Below are 16,830 nucleotides of genomic sequence, written 5' to 3'. Positions count from 1 at the left end.
TAAAAATATTTTATTATATCTTTTCACGTGACAACAGTGAAGAAAGTACAATTTGCTACAATGTAAAGTAGTGAGTGTACAGCTTATAACAGTGCAAATTTGCTGTCCCCTCAAAATAACTCAACACACAGCCATTAATAAATAAAATGTTGGCAACAAAAGTTAGTAAACCCCTAAGTGAAAATGTCCAAAATGGGCTCAAAGTGTCAATATTTTGTGTGGCCACCATTTATTTTCCAGCACTGCCTTAACCCTCTTGGGCATGGAGTTCACCGCAGCTTCACAGGTTGCTACTGTAGTCCTCTTCCACTCCTCCATGATGATATCACAGAGCTGGTGGATGTTAGAGACCTTGCACTCCTCCAACTTCCATTTGAGTATGCCCCACAGATGCTCATAGGGTTTAGGTCTGGAGCACTGTTTGGCCAGTCCATCACCTTTACCCTCAGCTTCTTTAGCAAGGCAGTGGTCATCTTGGATGTGTGTGTGGGGCATGATTCCTTCAATGATCTATAGCTCCCCTGTGCTGGCAGCACTCATGCAGCCCCATGACACTCCAACCACCATGCTTGACTGTAGGCAAGACACACTTGTCTTTTTACAACTCACCTGGTTGCCGCCACACACTCTTGACACCATCTGGACCAAATAAGTATATCTTGGTCTCATCAGACCACAGGACATGGTTCCAGTAATCCATGCCCTTAGTCTGCTTGTAGGCTTTCTTGTGCATCATCTTTAGAAGAGGCTTCCTTCTGGAACGACAGCCATGCACACCAATTTGATGCAGTGTACGGTCTGAACACCGACAGGCTGAGACAATAGCCTTGGTCATTTTTATGTAGAGCAACAATTCTTTTTTTGAGATACACTAAGAGTTCTTTGCCATGAGGTGGCATGTTGAACTTCCAATGACCAGTATGAGCGAGTGAGAGCGAGAACACCAAATTTAACACACTGGCTTCCCATTAATACTTGAGACCTTGTACCACTAACGAGTCACATGGCGCGGGAGGAAAAATGGCTAATTAGGCCCAATTTGGACAGCAAATTTGCACTGTTATACAAGCTGTACACTCACTAACTTACATTGTAGCAAAGTTTAATTTCTTCAGTGTTGTCACATGAAAAGATATGATAAAATATTTACAAAAAAGTGAGGTGTATACTCACTCTTGTGAGATGCTATGTAAAGGCAGAAGGATTCTTAATATCAGGAGACAATAGTTGCACCCAATTAATAAGGAATAAAAAAAATATATAATTCTGTTGTAATGACTATGATTTCTCTTCTGATTTACAGGGTGTCAGACAAGCTTAACCTGAAGCAGATGCCACAGAACATTTTTGAAATAAATAGCACAGATTCCAATATCGTCTACGCAGAGAATGGCTCATTGACATCACTGAGTGAACTGGACTCTGCCTTCATTCAGTTCAGGAAACGTTTGGCAAATGTCACTTTACAGTTTGGAGGAAGCAATGCATTTCTTTCGGATGTTCCAAAATCGACTCGAAAACATATACTTCTGATGGCCACCACACGCACTGGTTCATCTTTTGTGGGAGAGTTCTTTAACCAGCAAGGCAATATCTTTTATTTGTTTGAACCTCTTTGGCATATTGAAAGAACTGTGACATTTGAATCTATAGGAGCCAATGCAGTAGGTTCAGCAATTGTGTACAGAGATGTTCTCCATCAACTTCTTCTGTGTGATCTTTACACCTTAGAGAACTTTATCTCCCCAACACCTGAACACCATCTTACTAGGTTTATGTTCCGTAGGGGCTCCAGCAAGTCCTTATGTGAAGATCCAGTATGCACCCCCTTTGTTAAAAAAGCCTCAGAAAAATATCATTGTAAGAATCGCCGCTGTGGACCCCTAAATATGACACTGGCAATGGAGTCATGCTTGAATAAAGATCACGTGGCTGTTAAAGCAGTACGAATTAGACAATTGGCTTTTCTGAAAACTCTTGTAGAAGATCCTCGTCTTGATATGAGAATCATACAACTGGTGCGTGACCCCAGAGCTGTTTTGGCATCACGCATGGTAGCTTTCTCTGGAAAATATGAATCATGGAAAAAATGGGCTTTGGAAGGAGCTGCCCCCATACCTGAAGATGAAGTTCAAAAACTGAAGGGTAACTGTGATAACATCCGTTTGTCTGCAGAATTAGGCTTGCACCAACCCAAATGGCTTAGAGGACGGTATCTGCTGATACGATATGAAGACATAGCAAGGTTTCCTCTTCAAAAGGCTGAAGAAATGTACAAGTTTGCTGAAATCGCACTTACACCACAAGTGAAAGAATGGATTATCAAAAACACGCAAGCTTCCCAGGACAACAGTGGCATATATTCTACCCAAAAGAACTCCTCAGAACAGTTTGAGAAGTGGCGTTTCAGCATACCCTTCAAATTAGCCCAGGTAGTACAGGAAGTCTGTGAACCCGCTATGAGATTGTTTGGCTACAAGTTGGCAAGTGACTTAGAGACACTTACAAACCGATCTATCAGTTTGCTTGAAGACAGGGTTAATTTTTGGGTAACGTAATATACTCGTATTTAACTTATTTATATATCGGGAATAAACTGCCATTGAACTTGGTGCTTGAAACAGGGGAGGCAGATGGGAGGGGGGCAATTTGCACCTGCTGAGCCGCTATGTGCCATCTAAAAAGCCTGTGTGCATTTTTTTTGAATTGCTTCCTAAATTAAGAAGCTTTTCCTTTTTAATGCAATATCAGGGGAAGATGCTGAGGATTGGCTTTAAAAGTGGATGATTCCTGCTGATGTATAGAAAACTGCCTGGAAGAAGTTTTCTTTTTCTCTCCCCAGAACAGGCCAATCTGTGAAGCTGAATCAAAGTTTTTTTTTCTGCACTAAAGAAACATACCCAAAGAGTTGAACTTCTGAAGGACTCTGCAGACCTAAAATTGCTACATTTAGCAGCTTCTCAGAATGTCCATAACATCCAGACTTTAGATACAAGCAACCTTTCAACTATTCAAAATGCCCATTTGGTTGAAAGAAAAGTAGATTTTTGATCATTCCTTGCCTGGGAAGATAGCTTTTGGAAATATTTCTAGCAGATGTGCTCTGGATGTGATACAGACATATAAATGCAGTGCATTTGATTGGGAATGAACTTTTGCACCCAGAGCTTAGCTGAACTTCTATAGCCCAGCTTTCTCAGCTAATGCAGTTTCACACCCAGCTTCTGTACTTTTTTATGTGTCTTGTTTCCTTGAAGTTCTAACACACGATGTTAGTTGAGGTTCTGCATGTGAAAACAAATGATACTTTACACCGGAGGAAGTCAATTCGCACCACCTGTTTCTCACTCTGGTTTATTCTAACACTCCATAAAGTGTATACAGACCCCTCACCTGTCTCTTCTGTTCCTTAAGGTCTGTAATGAGATAATGAATGCCTTTCAGTAGGACTGCTTAGAGCACAGGGCAGAGGGCAGCTGGTCTTGTCCAAACATTTAAAATTAGTTAAATGCAGCGAATAAACTATAATTTAATTATTTTATGAAGGAGGTTTTTGTTATATTGGGATAATTAAGTTCTTCATGCATACATGACTGGCATGCCAAGTTGGGCCAACCCATGGAGCAGTGGGTACTACAGGACCAGACGAAGGAAAGGAGCCAAAGTTAGAAAGGTTTTTCTTCGTTTTTTTTGTAGCATACATGTTTTACATTTTTATCTTACCTGTCCCAGTGACTACAGACATATTGCAGTGTCTTTGACATTCAATTCCATCAAGATCTGGGGACCCATGACTGCAGCCTTTTTTTCATGTCCCTCCATTTGGTTATATGTGACTATATGTGTAAATTAAGGATCCAATTAAGCATTCCTTAATATTAGGATTTTGTGAAATTTGAATGACTATTGAATGGGTTGGTTAAAGGTGCACTTGTCCTAAGAATGAATTAGATCTGGCAAAAAGATGTGGTGCCATATTCAGCATGGCAAACCTTGTTTTCTAATGCGTTAACCACAAAAAACAGCATCTATGCACTAACTAGTTTAACATAAATTTGTTCTTATAAATAATATATATCCTTAAAAAAAAGAGAATACTCCATCAAGAACAACCTCTGTTTTTATCAGCATTGGACAGTGTAGTGGCCTATTGTCCAGCAAAAGTGGTTAGCCAAAGAAAGACTTGTTTGGTAAGGAATTTCACAGTGGAAAAGGTACTTTCCACACAGCCATTGCTGCTTGTGCCATCACATGGAATAACTCTACACGATCTTAACATATCCAATGTTACAAATGTGTACCAGATGAGTGAGGATAGTTCTCAACATGTTTCCCAAGTTTTTAATCTGCTTCATCGGGGCTAGAGCAGGAAATGGTTAAATCTATAATATTGTATCAGAAATCGTATTAGTCAACATGGAACTTCTAGTATACCATACTAAATGTCAAAATAATACAAATTCCATGTATGCTTACACTTACATCAATCGTGTGCAACCATTTAACCTAATGTGCAATAAACTTCGATGTTTCCCTTGAATATCCAGGTAGGTTGAGAACTATCTTTTCTCCTCTGCAAGCTTCAGCTTACTAATTTGTAAAGTAATGCATATAAAATTGGTTATCTATAAGAAGTAGATTGTAAGGGATAAACAGGACTTTGTAATTGCTGTATGACCAGGATGTCAAGCATGTAATGTATGTGCATTGAGCCTTTTAATCAGTTTTATATCGGGTTTGTGATTAATTCAAGATCATTTTAAAGATTGACTTTTATATTTGATCATAATGGGGGGGTGGGGGGGTACCTTGAAAGTCCTTTGAATGTACCTTCAAGGTTCTGTCCTTTCAGTTGCCTGGTTAGCTGATTAAGGGATTGTGGTACTTTTAGATCTTACCATTTCTCACATATAGTTATCTTTCTCCAAGGGTATTATAGCAGAGTGGTTAACCACTTAAGGACTGCCTCCTGCACATATACGTTGGCAGAATGGCATGGCTGGGCACAAGCACGTACCTGTACGTTGCTTTTTTAAGTGCCCAGCCCTTCGATCGGGAGCACGCTGAAGAACGAGGAGAGGTCTGTGTAAACAAACCTCTCCCCGTGCTTCCTACTGTGGCTGTCACTGATCGTCTTTTCCCTTTTATAGGGAAAGACGATCAGTGACGTCACATGCCAGGCCACAGCCCCCTACAATAAAAAAACACATACTGTCATACATAACACCTACACTGCCCCCTAGTGGTTAACTCCTTCACTGCCAGTGTCATTTACACAGGAATCAGTGCATTTAAAAAGCACTGATTGCTGTATAAATGACAATGGTCCCAAAAATGTGTCAAAAATGTCCGATGTGTCCGCCATAATGTCGCAGTCACATTAAAAATCGCTGATCGCCGCCATTACTAGTAAAAAAAAAATATTAATAAAAATGCTATAAAACTATCCCCTATTTTGCAAACGCTATAACTTTTGCGCAAACCAATCAATAATCGCTAATTGCGATTTCTTTACCAAAAATATGTAGAAGAATACGTATCGGCCTAAACTGAGGAAAAAAAATTTTTTTTAATATATTTTTTGGGGATATTTATTATAGCAAAAAGTAAAAAATATTGCATTTTTTTCAAAATTGTTGCTCTATTTTTGTTTATAGCGCAAAGAATAAAAACCGCAGAGGTGATCAAATACCACCAAAAGAAAACTCTATTTTTGGAAAAAAAAGGACGCCAATTTTATTTGGGAGCCACGTCGCACGACCGTGCAATTGTCAGTTAAAGTGTCGCAGTGCCGAATCGCAAAAAGGGGCTTGGTCCTTTGGCTGCAAATTGGTCCGGGGCTTAAGTGGTTAAGAGGCTAAACATTTTTTCAGATACCTAATTATTCTGCTTTTGAAAATTCTCATTCTGAAATGATAAAAGCTGATCTGTTTTACTGCATCTGGCTAAATAGAGGAGAACAGACATAAATATTCTCTCAGTACATGTGACTAAGTGAACAGCTGTCTCAGTTTTTTTTTTTAGCAATGATGAGTTAAAAAAGAATGTCTTTATTTAGTAATTGTACAGTAAGGATGGCATGTAATTTAATATCCAGTGAGACTGGATTTATAATCTAGAGTCAGATATAGAATAAAAAATAAAAAACGTTATGGTATATGACTTGGGGTTCTCTGCTTTTCTGTAGGAAAATGCAGAAAAGGGGAGAGAAGATCATTGGCTTATAGCATAAAGAATTTTTTTTTAAGTGATACTAAAGACACACTGTTTACTTTACATTGTCCATTCTATTTCTGCCAGTCACGGGCTGTGTCATACCCCTCCAGCTTGTGTCTTAGAATAACAGGGAGGTGATTCCCCAATTAATCTACATGTAATATTCCACCCCCATTGTTTTTGCTGGTTAGTGGGCATGGAGGATGAGGGGGGGAGTGGGCTGTCTTTCGCCACTTTGTATATGCCCACATGTGTGACTCTATAGTCACATGGGCTGCTCATATGTGATAGGGAGGAAATGCTCAGCATAGAAACTCACCAAAAACTGAGCATGTGCAGAGCTTCCAACACAACTGCAAAATACCTAACTGAATTGGGGATATGAACAGAAGGTGGATATAGAAAACAGCAGGATTAACCAGGTTTTTTGCAGAGTGTAGAAAAAGAATCTCATAGTGACTAAGGCTGGTCATACATGATACAATTTTCTTATTCAATTTTCTTTAGATTTCCCATTAACTATGTAGTGCAAGGGCCTGTCTCATTGCATACAAATTGAAAGTGTTTAGGTTTGACCTCATATCGGTAAATCTAGAGGAAAATTGCACAAGAAATTTGTATAAAGTATGGCCAGCCAAAGCGAGTATGAATAGCATGGAATACAGCGTTTTTTGATAATGTTTATGACCTGGGTTTGGCGACACATGAAGTAGCAGGCATCCCCACTACAAATTTGTAAGTTGGCCACAAAACAATACAGCTAAAAGTTTGTTGCATATTCTGAATTTTGAATGTAAAATTCAGTTTTTAGAATCTACAGTACAGTAATAGGGATCCTTTATATACAGAATAGAACTACCGGTAAGTAAGAATACAGATAGGTCATTCCTTTTTATAACCCCCCACCACCATCACCACCATTGCATATAATGCACATTTTCTTTAGGGTGAAGCTTAGAAGCTATTTTGATAACTCCCCTGATAAATGTCCCTTTATGTAATTTCCCAGCAAGCCTTGCTGAGGTCATTTCTGGCAACGAGCAGGCCCCTGATTAAGAGAGAGGCCTGTATATACATTGCTTCATTCAGGTTCACACTTCTGTAGATGCTATAAATTTACCATCAAGATAGTTTTCACTGTGTTTTTCTCCTCAAGGGCGCTATAATGCCCTCTGTGTATTCCTGATACCAAGACGTCCCTTAAGACCTTTACAGCTCTGAATAAAGACAGAGGTAGCACAGCGCAGTTCTGTTTTCATGAATTACTAAGCGTTAAGGTGCAAATCTGAACCTTGTCTTTTCTTTATATATACTTTTCTCAAGATCATACTGTTACAGCATAGTTATAGCATTCATCATTAATGGTATGTCCTTAAGAAACCCGGACAAGTAGGGACAGCCTATAAATTTCTCTTTAGATTTATGTTGGAGAGGTGATATTTGGAGCCGCTTTCGGTAACCACTTTCTCCTACACTAATTTGCAGTATTAACTGGTGATCTAGATCCGCCACTCATTAGGTCTATACTCTACAAACACAAGCATTAACACCCAATGCATTTTTAAAAATACAGTATCTCACAAAAGTGAGTACACCTCTCACATTTTTGTAAATATTTTATTATATCTTTTCATGGGACAACACTGAAGAAATTACACTTTGCTAAAATGTGAAGTAGTGAATGTACAGCTTGTATAACAGTGTAAATTTGCTGTCCCCTCAAACTAACTGAACACACAGCCATTAATGTCTAAACCGCTGGCAAGAAAAGTGAGTACACCCCTAAGTGAAAATGTCCAAATTGGGCTCAAAGTGTCAATTTTGTTTGGCCACTATTATTTTCCAGCACTGCCTTAACGCTCTTGGGCATGGAGTTCATCAGAGCTTCACAGGTTGCCACTGGAGTCCTTTCTCACTCCTCCATGATGACATCACAGAGCTGGTGGATGTTAGAGACCTTGCGCTCCTCCACCCTTCGTTTGAGGATGCCCCACAGATGCTCAATAGGGTTAAGGACTGGAGACATGCTTGGCCAGTCCATCACCTTTACTCTCAGCTTCTTTAGCAAGGCAGTCATCTTGGAGGTGTGCTTGGGGTCCTTATCATGTTGGAATACTGTCCTGCGGCCCAGTCTCCAAAGGGAGGGGATCATGTTCTCCTTCAGTATGTCACAGTACATGTTGGCATTCATGGTTCCCTCAATAAACTGTAGCTCCCCAATGATGGCAGCTCTCATGCAGCCCCAGACCATGACACTCCCACCACCATGCTTGATTGTAGGCAAGACACACTTGTCGTTGTGCTCCTCACCTGGCTGCCGCCACACACACTTAACACCATCTGAACCAAATAAATTTATCTTGGTCTTATCAAACCACAGGACATGGTTCCAGTAATCCACGTTCTTAGTCTGCTTGTCTTCAGCAAACTGTTTGTGGGCTTTCTTGTGCATCATCTTTAGAAAAGGCTTCCTTCTGGGACAACAGCCGTGCAGACCAATTTGATGCAGCGTGCGGCGTATAGTCTGAGCACTGACAGGCTGACCCCCCGCCCCTTCAACCCCTGCAGCAAAGCTGGCAGCACTCATACATCTATTTCCCAAAGACAACCTCTGGATATGACACTGAGCACGTGCACTCAACTTCTATGGTCGACCATGGCGAGGTCTGTTCTGAGTGGAACCTGTCCTGTTAAACCGCTGTATGGTCTTGGCCACTGTGCTGCAGCTCAGTTTCAGGGTCTTGGCAATCTTCTTATAGCCTAGGCCATCTTTATGTAGAGCAATAATTCTTTTTTTCAGATCCTCAGAGAGTTCTTTGCCATGAGGTGCTATGTTGAACTTCCAGTGACCAGTATGAGAGAGTGAGAGCGATAAAACCAAACGACATTAATGGCTGTGTGTTGAGTTATTTTGAGGGGACAGAAAATTTACACTGTTATACAAGCTGTACACTCACTTATTTACATTGTAGCAAAGTGTCATTACTTCAGTGTTGTCACATGAAAAGATATAATAAAATATTTACAAAAATGTGAGGAGTGTACTCAGTTTTGTGTGATACTGTACATCAAAAACTCAAGCTTTTGCTTTTTCTGCATGTCTAATAGTAATTGTTTATGTCTGTGAAAGTATAGTGGTTTCTGTGCTAAACCAACAGTCTTGCAAGATTGCATATGTATGTGACAGCATGGAAGTTACCTGTTGATAGCTGTTAATTGAGATAGTTTGATGTATCTATTTTAAATTATTTTATCTTTGGTTTAGAACAGTGGTCTCCAAACTGTGGCCCAGGGGTCAGATGCGGCCCTTTGCTTGCTTCAATCCGGCCCTTGAGTCATTATTTCCCCCACCATCAGCAACAGTGGGGCATAGTTCCTGCCACTGACACTGACAATAGGGCACTATTCCTCTCACTGACACCAATGATGGGACACAATTCCTCCCACTGACACCAGTGATGTAGCAGCATTACCGATACCAATGATGGGGCACTATTCCTCCCACTGACACCAATGATGGGGCACTATATCTCCCATTGACAACAATTATGGGGCACTATTCCTACTACTGATACCAATGATGGGGCACTATCCCTCCCACTGACACCAATGATGGGGCACTAGTCCTCCCACTGACACCAATGATGGGGCACTATATTTCCCACTGAAATCAATGATGGGGCACCATTCCTCTCACTGACACCAATGATGGTACACTATTCCTGACACTGACAGTAACAATGGGGCATTATTCCTCCCACTGACACCAATGATGGGGCATTATTCCTTTCACTCACACAAATAATGGGGCACTATTCCTCCCAGTGACACCAATGATAGAACACCATTTCTCCCACTGATACCAATGATGGGAGCATTTTTTACCCCCAATGATGCCAAGACATTTTCTTCTCCCGCTGACCAAAATCTGTCCCACCTAAGGTTTAGAGAACAGTAAACTGACCCTTTGTTTATAAACTTGGGGACCCCTGCTTTAGAAAATTGACTGTTTAGAATAGATCCAAAATGCATATGCATGTGAAGAAATGCAACAAATGGGAAATCCAAATCTAGGCCCCCTTTGTGCACGGCTTGTCAATCATGTATGTAGCAATAGCTATATGAAGAAAAAAGGCCCTGCAACAAGTAATCTCTCTTGCTTGCTGCATTTCAAGTACCCCGAAAGACCAGGCAAGCATTTTTTTCTACCATTATAATCACAGCATATTTTGTAAACTTTGATAGGTTGAGGTACAAAAATGACTAAAAAGCACAACCCATTCTGGAAAAGGAAATATATTTAATAAAAGCCAAAAAAACACATTAATATATTCATCCTTTTACTTATCACATTGACTTCATGCATCATACATGGCACTAAGCATGCAAGTTAGGTCTTTGGTGAGTTCAAAATACTAAATCAAGTTTTGGTAGGAGGGACAAGTCTGATGTAACAGGAAGTATAATGTAAATATTTTTGTAAGGAAATTAGAAAGTTTTATGAAGAAGGAATGTTTTGACATTTTGTATATGCATCCTTTTTATTTATCGTGTGCATACATATAAATCTGCAGTTCTTAAAGCTTTTATCCTTTGTTTTCCGCTTTCAGTATTTATAAAATTGATGACATTGCAGCTGTGGTGCCTTCACTCTTTTATACATCTATATAACTCTTGCTTTATCAGCATGTCTTCTGAAGTCCATCTGAATTTAAAGCCTAAATGTAGGAAGCGAGGCTGGCTGTTCGAACAGATTCATTTCTAATGTGATATTTTTGACCATATTTCAGGTCACACTGGTCTACAAGAAGAAAGCCTTGAAAATTGAAGTAGCTAAATTTTACCAGAAATGGGTGGCTAATAAAGGAAAATTAATTCATGGATAAAAATTCAGCTCCAATTTCCAAAATACAGCTTCAGGTCAAAATAGCACCAAAATAAATCAAAATGATGAGGGGGGTGTGTGATTATGCACCATAACTTTTCTGCAAACTGTTATATAGCAATGAGAATTGTGCCACACCAATCATTATAAATGTATCTTTTCATTGATACTGAAAGTTAAAGTTTGGGTCTGTTGACATTGACTCTGCATAGTGTTTATCATCATCTGAGTCTAGAGAGTAGGATTCTGGTGGATCTGGAATTGGCAAGTCCTCACCATGAGGGTAAAGGATGCAGTGTGGATAGAATGTTTGGATATTTCATTGTCCACTTTTTCTTTCTTGAGATCCCTTTTACATTCAGGGAACCATGCAAAAATAGCAGTCGATACTATGATTAGTGGGTTGCCTCCACACCATTGGGACTGCAAAAGGCATGGACTTTTTCTTCTTGTTTAGCCAATGACATAGATAAGTTGCACATGTATTGCAAAAATAGTAAGGGGCCCAACATTTTTCCTGCATTCAAAATATAGGTGGTATGCCTTTTTTAACCACTGACGTCATACTGCAGTTTTGAGATGTAAATGTAACCTCGCCACAAATGTAGCTGAAACTATCTGCATTTTTTACATAGTTTGGAGTATGCCATTGGCTTCTGTGAGAAAATATCATTTAACTATTCCTTGGAAATTTTAGGCAATGACACTTTCATAAGCCACACGATGTAACTGCATGATGCACAGATCTGACCAAGACAAATGTACCTTCAATAAAAGAACAATAAATTACAGATAGGTAGTAATCTTTAGTCTTAAAGTGAAGATAAATGTAAACACTTCCATTGTTCTACCATACTTTGTCGAGAAGTTATGAGGCATCATGAACATCAGACACCTCCTTTCCTTGTAGGCAAATATACTCACCTGTGTATAAATCTTTATTGTGAAATATCTTGAAAACTTTAGCCAACCTGCAGCTTTATCACCTGCTTTCTAATTCATCGAATTAAAATATGTAGGAATTAGCATATTTTATCTCAGAGGTCAATAACTTCCCAAAATTTGTAGACCAGTGTCATTCATATTTTCCCCACTGAAAAAGTAAGTTGACATGAACTTACTTCAATAACTAATTTAAAATACATACATTTTTCTGCAAGATGTACTTTGTAATATCACTTCTTATTGCAGTGCATTGTGGGCCTTGTTTATAAGTGCTCAATGAAGGATTAAAGGAGAAGTATTGGTTCACAAAAAACAAGCACACATACTCACCTCCATGCTGCAGCATTAGTCTGATGCCGCAGCTGTCCGCTGGCTCTAAGAGTGATCACATGACTGCTGATCACTTAATTCTCATTCAGATCCAAGGAGAGAGAGGTAACTGCCCCTCCAGCGCTCACTGGGGTGCTGGTCTGGTGACTGGGCAGATGCAGCTGGCTTCAGCTCTCAGCCCAAGGCTGAGAGCCAGAGCCAGCTGTCAATTAGGTAGCTGGGTGGATCCAAATAATATGGTCGGGATCCTTCCAGAACCTGTAGTGGCTCTGTGATGCCAGCTGATAGTGGGCTTTAGTCTGCTGTCAACTGATTTTGGGTTACAAGAAAGCCTAAATCCTAATTGGCTGCAGTGCTTCACAGTTTTATTTTTTATTTTTTAATCTTTGTGTTAAAAATGTCTGTTAATGTGCTAACGGTATGCGGTATTTTTCAAAGCATTTGTAATCATGGACATTTCTGAGAAATAATTTTTGCTTGCTAATATTATGAAAAATTGTACAGCTAAGTAGCTAGACATTCAAGAAAGAATTGTTACAATTCATTTGATAGCGTTAATAGGACAAAGTGCACTTTTAACCAATTCTTCATTGTCACCGGGGGAAGTTAGGAGAATGGCCTGTCTCATGACTGCATTAACTGACAAGTACTTGCACTAAATTTATCAAGGTCACACATTTCATTGTTTATTTTCTTTCTTTTTTTTTTTTGGTAAATAAAGTGCAATTATAATACCTCCATTTTCTTACAGACCATTTGCTGGTCTTAAATCTTTGGTTTAAGTTTCTTAGAACATATAAGTTTTGTTTTAAATTTTTATTTTGTCTTAAAGGAGCTGTTGTTAGAGATTAAAATTAATGTTACAATTTCCAAGTAATTTTATTTATTTATTTTAATAAAAAGAGGGGAGGGAACAAGATATTTTATTTTGCAAGAATTTTGAGCTGTACCAAAAAATGCAAAAAAATAATAAAAAACAAACTAAAATAAAGGTGAATTGTGAATTTAAAATGGTGTCTTCTGTTTGATACATATATTATATATATATATGACATTACACATCTCATGCTTTTCTGCATCAAGCTCGACTACCCGGAGAGTGTCTGTACCATAGAAAATTGTATTTGTATTGTATTATGGCTTGAAAAAAAGTGTGGCCACTTGAAACTATCACTTCTGTGGAGCCATATGATGGTTTTCTGATTGCACTTGGATTACAAGTAAAAAAAAAAATATACAGTACAGACCAAAAGTTTGGACACACCTTTTCATTCAAAGAGTTTTCTTTATTTTCATAACTATGAAAATTGTAGATTCACACTGAAGGCATCAAAACTATGAATTAACACATGTGTAATTATATACTGAACAAAAAAGTGTGAAACAACTGAAAATATGTCTTATATTCTCGGGTCTTCAAAGTAGCCACCTTTTGCTTTGATTACTGCTCCGCACACTCTTGGCATTCTGTTGATGAGCTTCAAGAGGTAGTCACCCGAAATGGCTTTCCAACAGTTTTGAAGGAGTTCCCAGAGATGCTTAGCACTTGTTGGCCCTTTTGCCAACACTCTGTGGTCCAGCTCACCCCAAACCATCTCGATTGGGTTCAGGTCCGGTGACTGTGGAGGCCAGGTCATCTGGTGCAGCACCTCATCACTCTCCTCCTTGGTCAAATAGCCCTTACACAGCCTGGAGGTGTATTTCGGGTCATTGTCATGTTGAAAAATAAATTATGGTCCAACTAAACGCAAACCGGATGGAATAGCATGCCGCTGCAAGATGCTGTGGTAGCCAAGCTGGTTCAGTATGCCTTCAATTTTGAATAAATCCCCAACAGTGTCACCAGCAAAGCACCCCCACACCATCACACCTCCTCCTCCATGCTTCAGGGTGGGAACCAGGCATGTAGAGTCCATCCGTTCACCTCTTCTGCGTCACACAAAGACACGGTGGTTGGAACCAAAGATCTCGAACTTGGACTCATCAGACCAAAGCACAGATTTCCATTGGTCTAATGTCCATTCCTTGTGTTCTTTAGCCCAAACAAGTCTCTTCTGCTTGTTGCCTGTCCTCAGCAGTGGTTTCCTAGCAGCTATTTTACCATGAAGGCCTGATTCACACAGTCTCCTCTTAACAGTTGTTCTAGAGATGTGTCTGCTGCTAGAAATCTGTGTGGCATTGACCTGTTCTCTAATCTGAGCTGCTGTTAACCTGCGATTTCTGAGGCTGGTGACTCGGATGAACTTATCGTCCGCAGCAGAGGTGACTCTTGGTCTTCCTTTCCTGGGGCGGTCCTCGTGTCAGCCAGTTTCTTTGTAGTGCTTGATGGTTTTTGCCACTGCACTTGGGGACACTTTCAAAGTTTTCCCAATTGTTCGGACTGACTGACCTTCATTTCTTAAAGTAATGATGGCCACTCGTTTTTCTTTACTTAGCTGCTTTTTTCTTGCCATAATACAAATTCTAACAGTCTATTCAGTAGGACTATCAGCTGTGTACTGTATCCTCCTCCTACACAACACAACTGATCGTCCCAACCCAATTTATAAAGCGTGAAATCCCACTTATTAAACCTGACAGGGCACACTTGTGAAGTGAAAACCATTTCGGGTGACTACCTCTTGAAGCTCATCAACAGAATGCCAAGAGTGTGCGGAGCAGTAATCAAAGCAAAAGGTGGCTACTTTGAAGACCCGAGAATATAAGACATATTTTCAGTTGTTTCACACTTTTTTGTTCAGTATATAATTCCACATGTGTTAATTCATAGTTTTGATGCCTTCAGTGTGAATCTACAATTTTCATAGTCAAGAAAATAAATAAAACGCTTTGAATGAGAAGGTGTGTCCAAACTTTTGGTCTGTACTGTATATATATATATTTATACATTTAATGGATGGCACATCCCGTTGGTTATATAATAGCAAATAACTGGTGTTTGTTTGATGTGGACAATCTTAATATAAGATTATAAAATACTGATGCATTTTTGATTTGTTTTAGATCTTGTTTTTATTGTTTTTAGATATATAAAGTATGTTATGCTAAGAGCTGGCAGTTTTTAGTTCAAGGAACAAGGTATACATGCTTCTGCCAGACAATGAATTGCAACCTTACTAATGCTCCTGAGTAGAGTTGAGTGGACACCTGGATGTACGGGTTTGACGGGTTCGGCCGAACTTCACAAAAAAGTTTGAGTTCGGGACCCGAACTTGACCCCAAACCCGAACCCCATTGAAGTCGATGGGGACCCAAACTTTTGAGGACTAAAATGGCTCTAAAAAAGTAATGGAAAGGGCTAGAGGGCTGCAGATGGCAGCAAAATGTTGTTAAGAGCATGACAAGTGCTCTACAAACAAATATGGATAGGGAAATAACTTAAAATACATAAAAATTTAAAATAATAATCTTGACCTACGAGGACGAGGTCCATATGGTGTAGGAGGTGGATTGTGGCGGTGTAGGTGGAAGCGGCGGTGGAGGAGGACAAGGTAGCCAACACTGGTTTTTGGTTTTAATTAGATTTTTTTTTAAATAAGGGGACACCCCAAAAGAGTGAGAAAGATCAAAAATGCAACAATGGCTGGGTAAGGCCAGTACTTATGTCTATTCTGCACAAGGTACGGACAAGTCCTGTGGGATCCATGCCTGGTTCATTTTAATGAATGTGAGCTTGGACAGGCGACTGCACTTGTCTGTGATAATGCCCCCTGCCATGCTAAAATCACATTCAGATAATATACTGGTTGCAGGGCAGGCCAGCACTTCCAAGGCGTAAAGGGCAAGCTCAAGCCATGTGCCCAATTTGGAGACCCAGAAGTTGAAGGGGGCAGACCCGTCATTCAGTACATGTAGGGGTGAGCACACATACTGCTCCACCATGTTGGTGAAATGCTGCCTCCTGCTAAGACGTTCCATATCAGCTGGTGGTGCTGGTTGTTGTGGCGTGCTGACAAAGCTTTTCCACATTTCAGCCATGCTAACCCTGCCTTCTGAGGTGCTGGTGGTGCCCCGGCTGCGTTGGCGACCTCTTCCTCCTCCTCTGCCTGCGCCTTGTGCTTCCACTGTGCCCCCGCTGTCAGGTGGGAATGCCACAAGCAGCGCGTCTACCAGCGTGCACTTGTACTCGTGCATGTTACGATCATGCTCCAGTGAGGGAATTAAGGATGGTAGATATGCAGGAAACGCAGCAAAATATCTTTTTAGAATAGCACAATAGAGCAACAGTATCTAAAGGGTGTATCTCACATGCACAGATATGCAGAAAACGCACCCAAAATTTTTTTTTTTTCCCTAAATGATTATTTTTTGAATAGCAGAATAAAACAACAGTATCTAAAGTGTGTATCTCACTAAATACAGATATGCAGGAGACGCAGCAAAATATATATTTTTTGCCCTAAATGGGTGTTTTTAGAATAGCAGAATAGACCAACAGTATCTAAAGGGTGTAT

The 16,830-nt window shown here is 39.9% G+C and overlaps 1 protein-coding gene across 1 annotated transcript in view; it reads left to right on the top strand.

The window, feature by feature from the left end:
• The window catches only part of CHST3 (carbohydrate sulfotransferase 3), a 194,696-nt gene extending 189,891 nt beyond the window's left edge, over window positions 1-4,805 (top strand). The window contains exon 5 of the mRNA XM_077454570.1: window positions 1,304-4,805. Within this exon, the coding sequence (XP_077310696.1) occupies window positions 1,304-2,558 (1,255 nt within the window). The 3' untranslated portion in view covers window positions 2,559-4,805. The remainder of the gene's footprint in view (window positions 1-1,303) is intronic.
• The last annotated feature ends 12,025 nt before the right edge of the window (window positions 4,806-16,830 follow it).

Source organism: Lithobates pipiens, unplaced genomic scaffold (assembly GCF_037356315.1).
Source record: "Lithobates pipiens isolate NorthernLeopardFrog02 unplaced genomic scaffold, aLitPip1_a1.2 Scaffold_25, whole genome shotgun sequence".
Taxonomy (NCBI): Eukaryota; Metazoa; Chordata; class Amphibia; order Anura; family Ranidae; genus Lithobates; species Lithobates pipiens.
The sequence above is the reverse complement of the archived record's forward strand: the minus strand, read 5'-3'. Positions and strand labels throughout refer to the sequence as shown.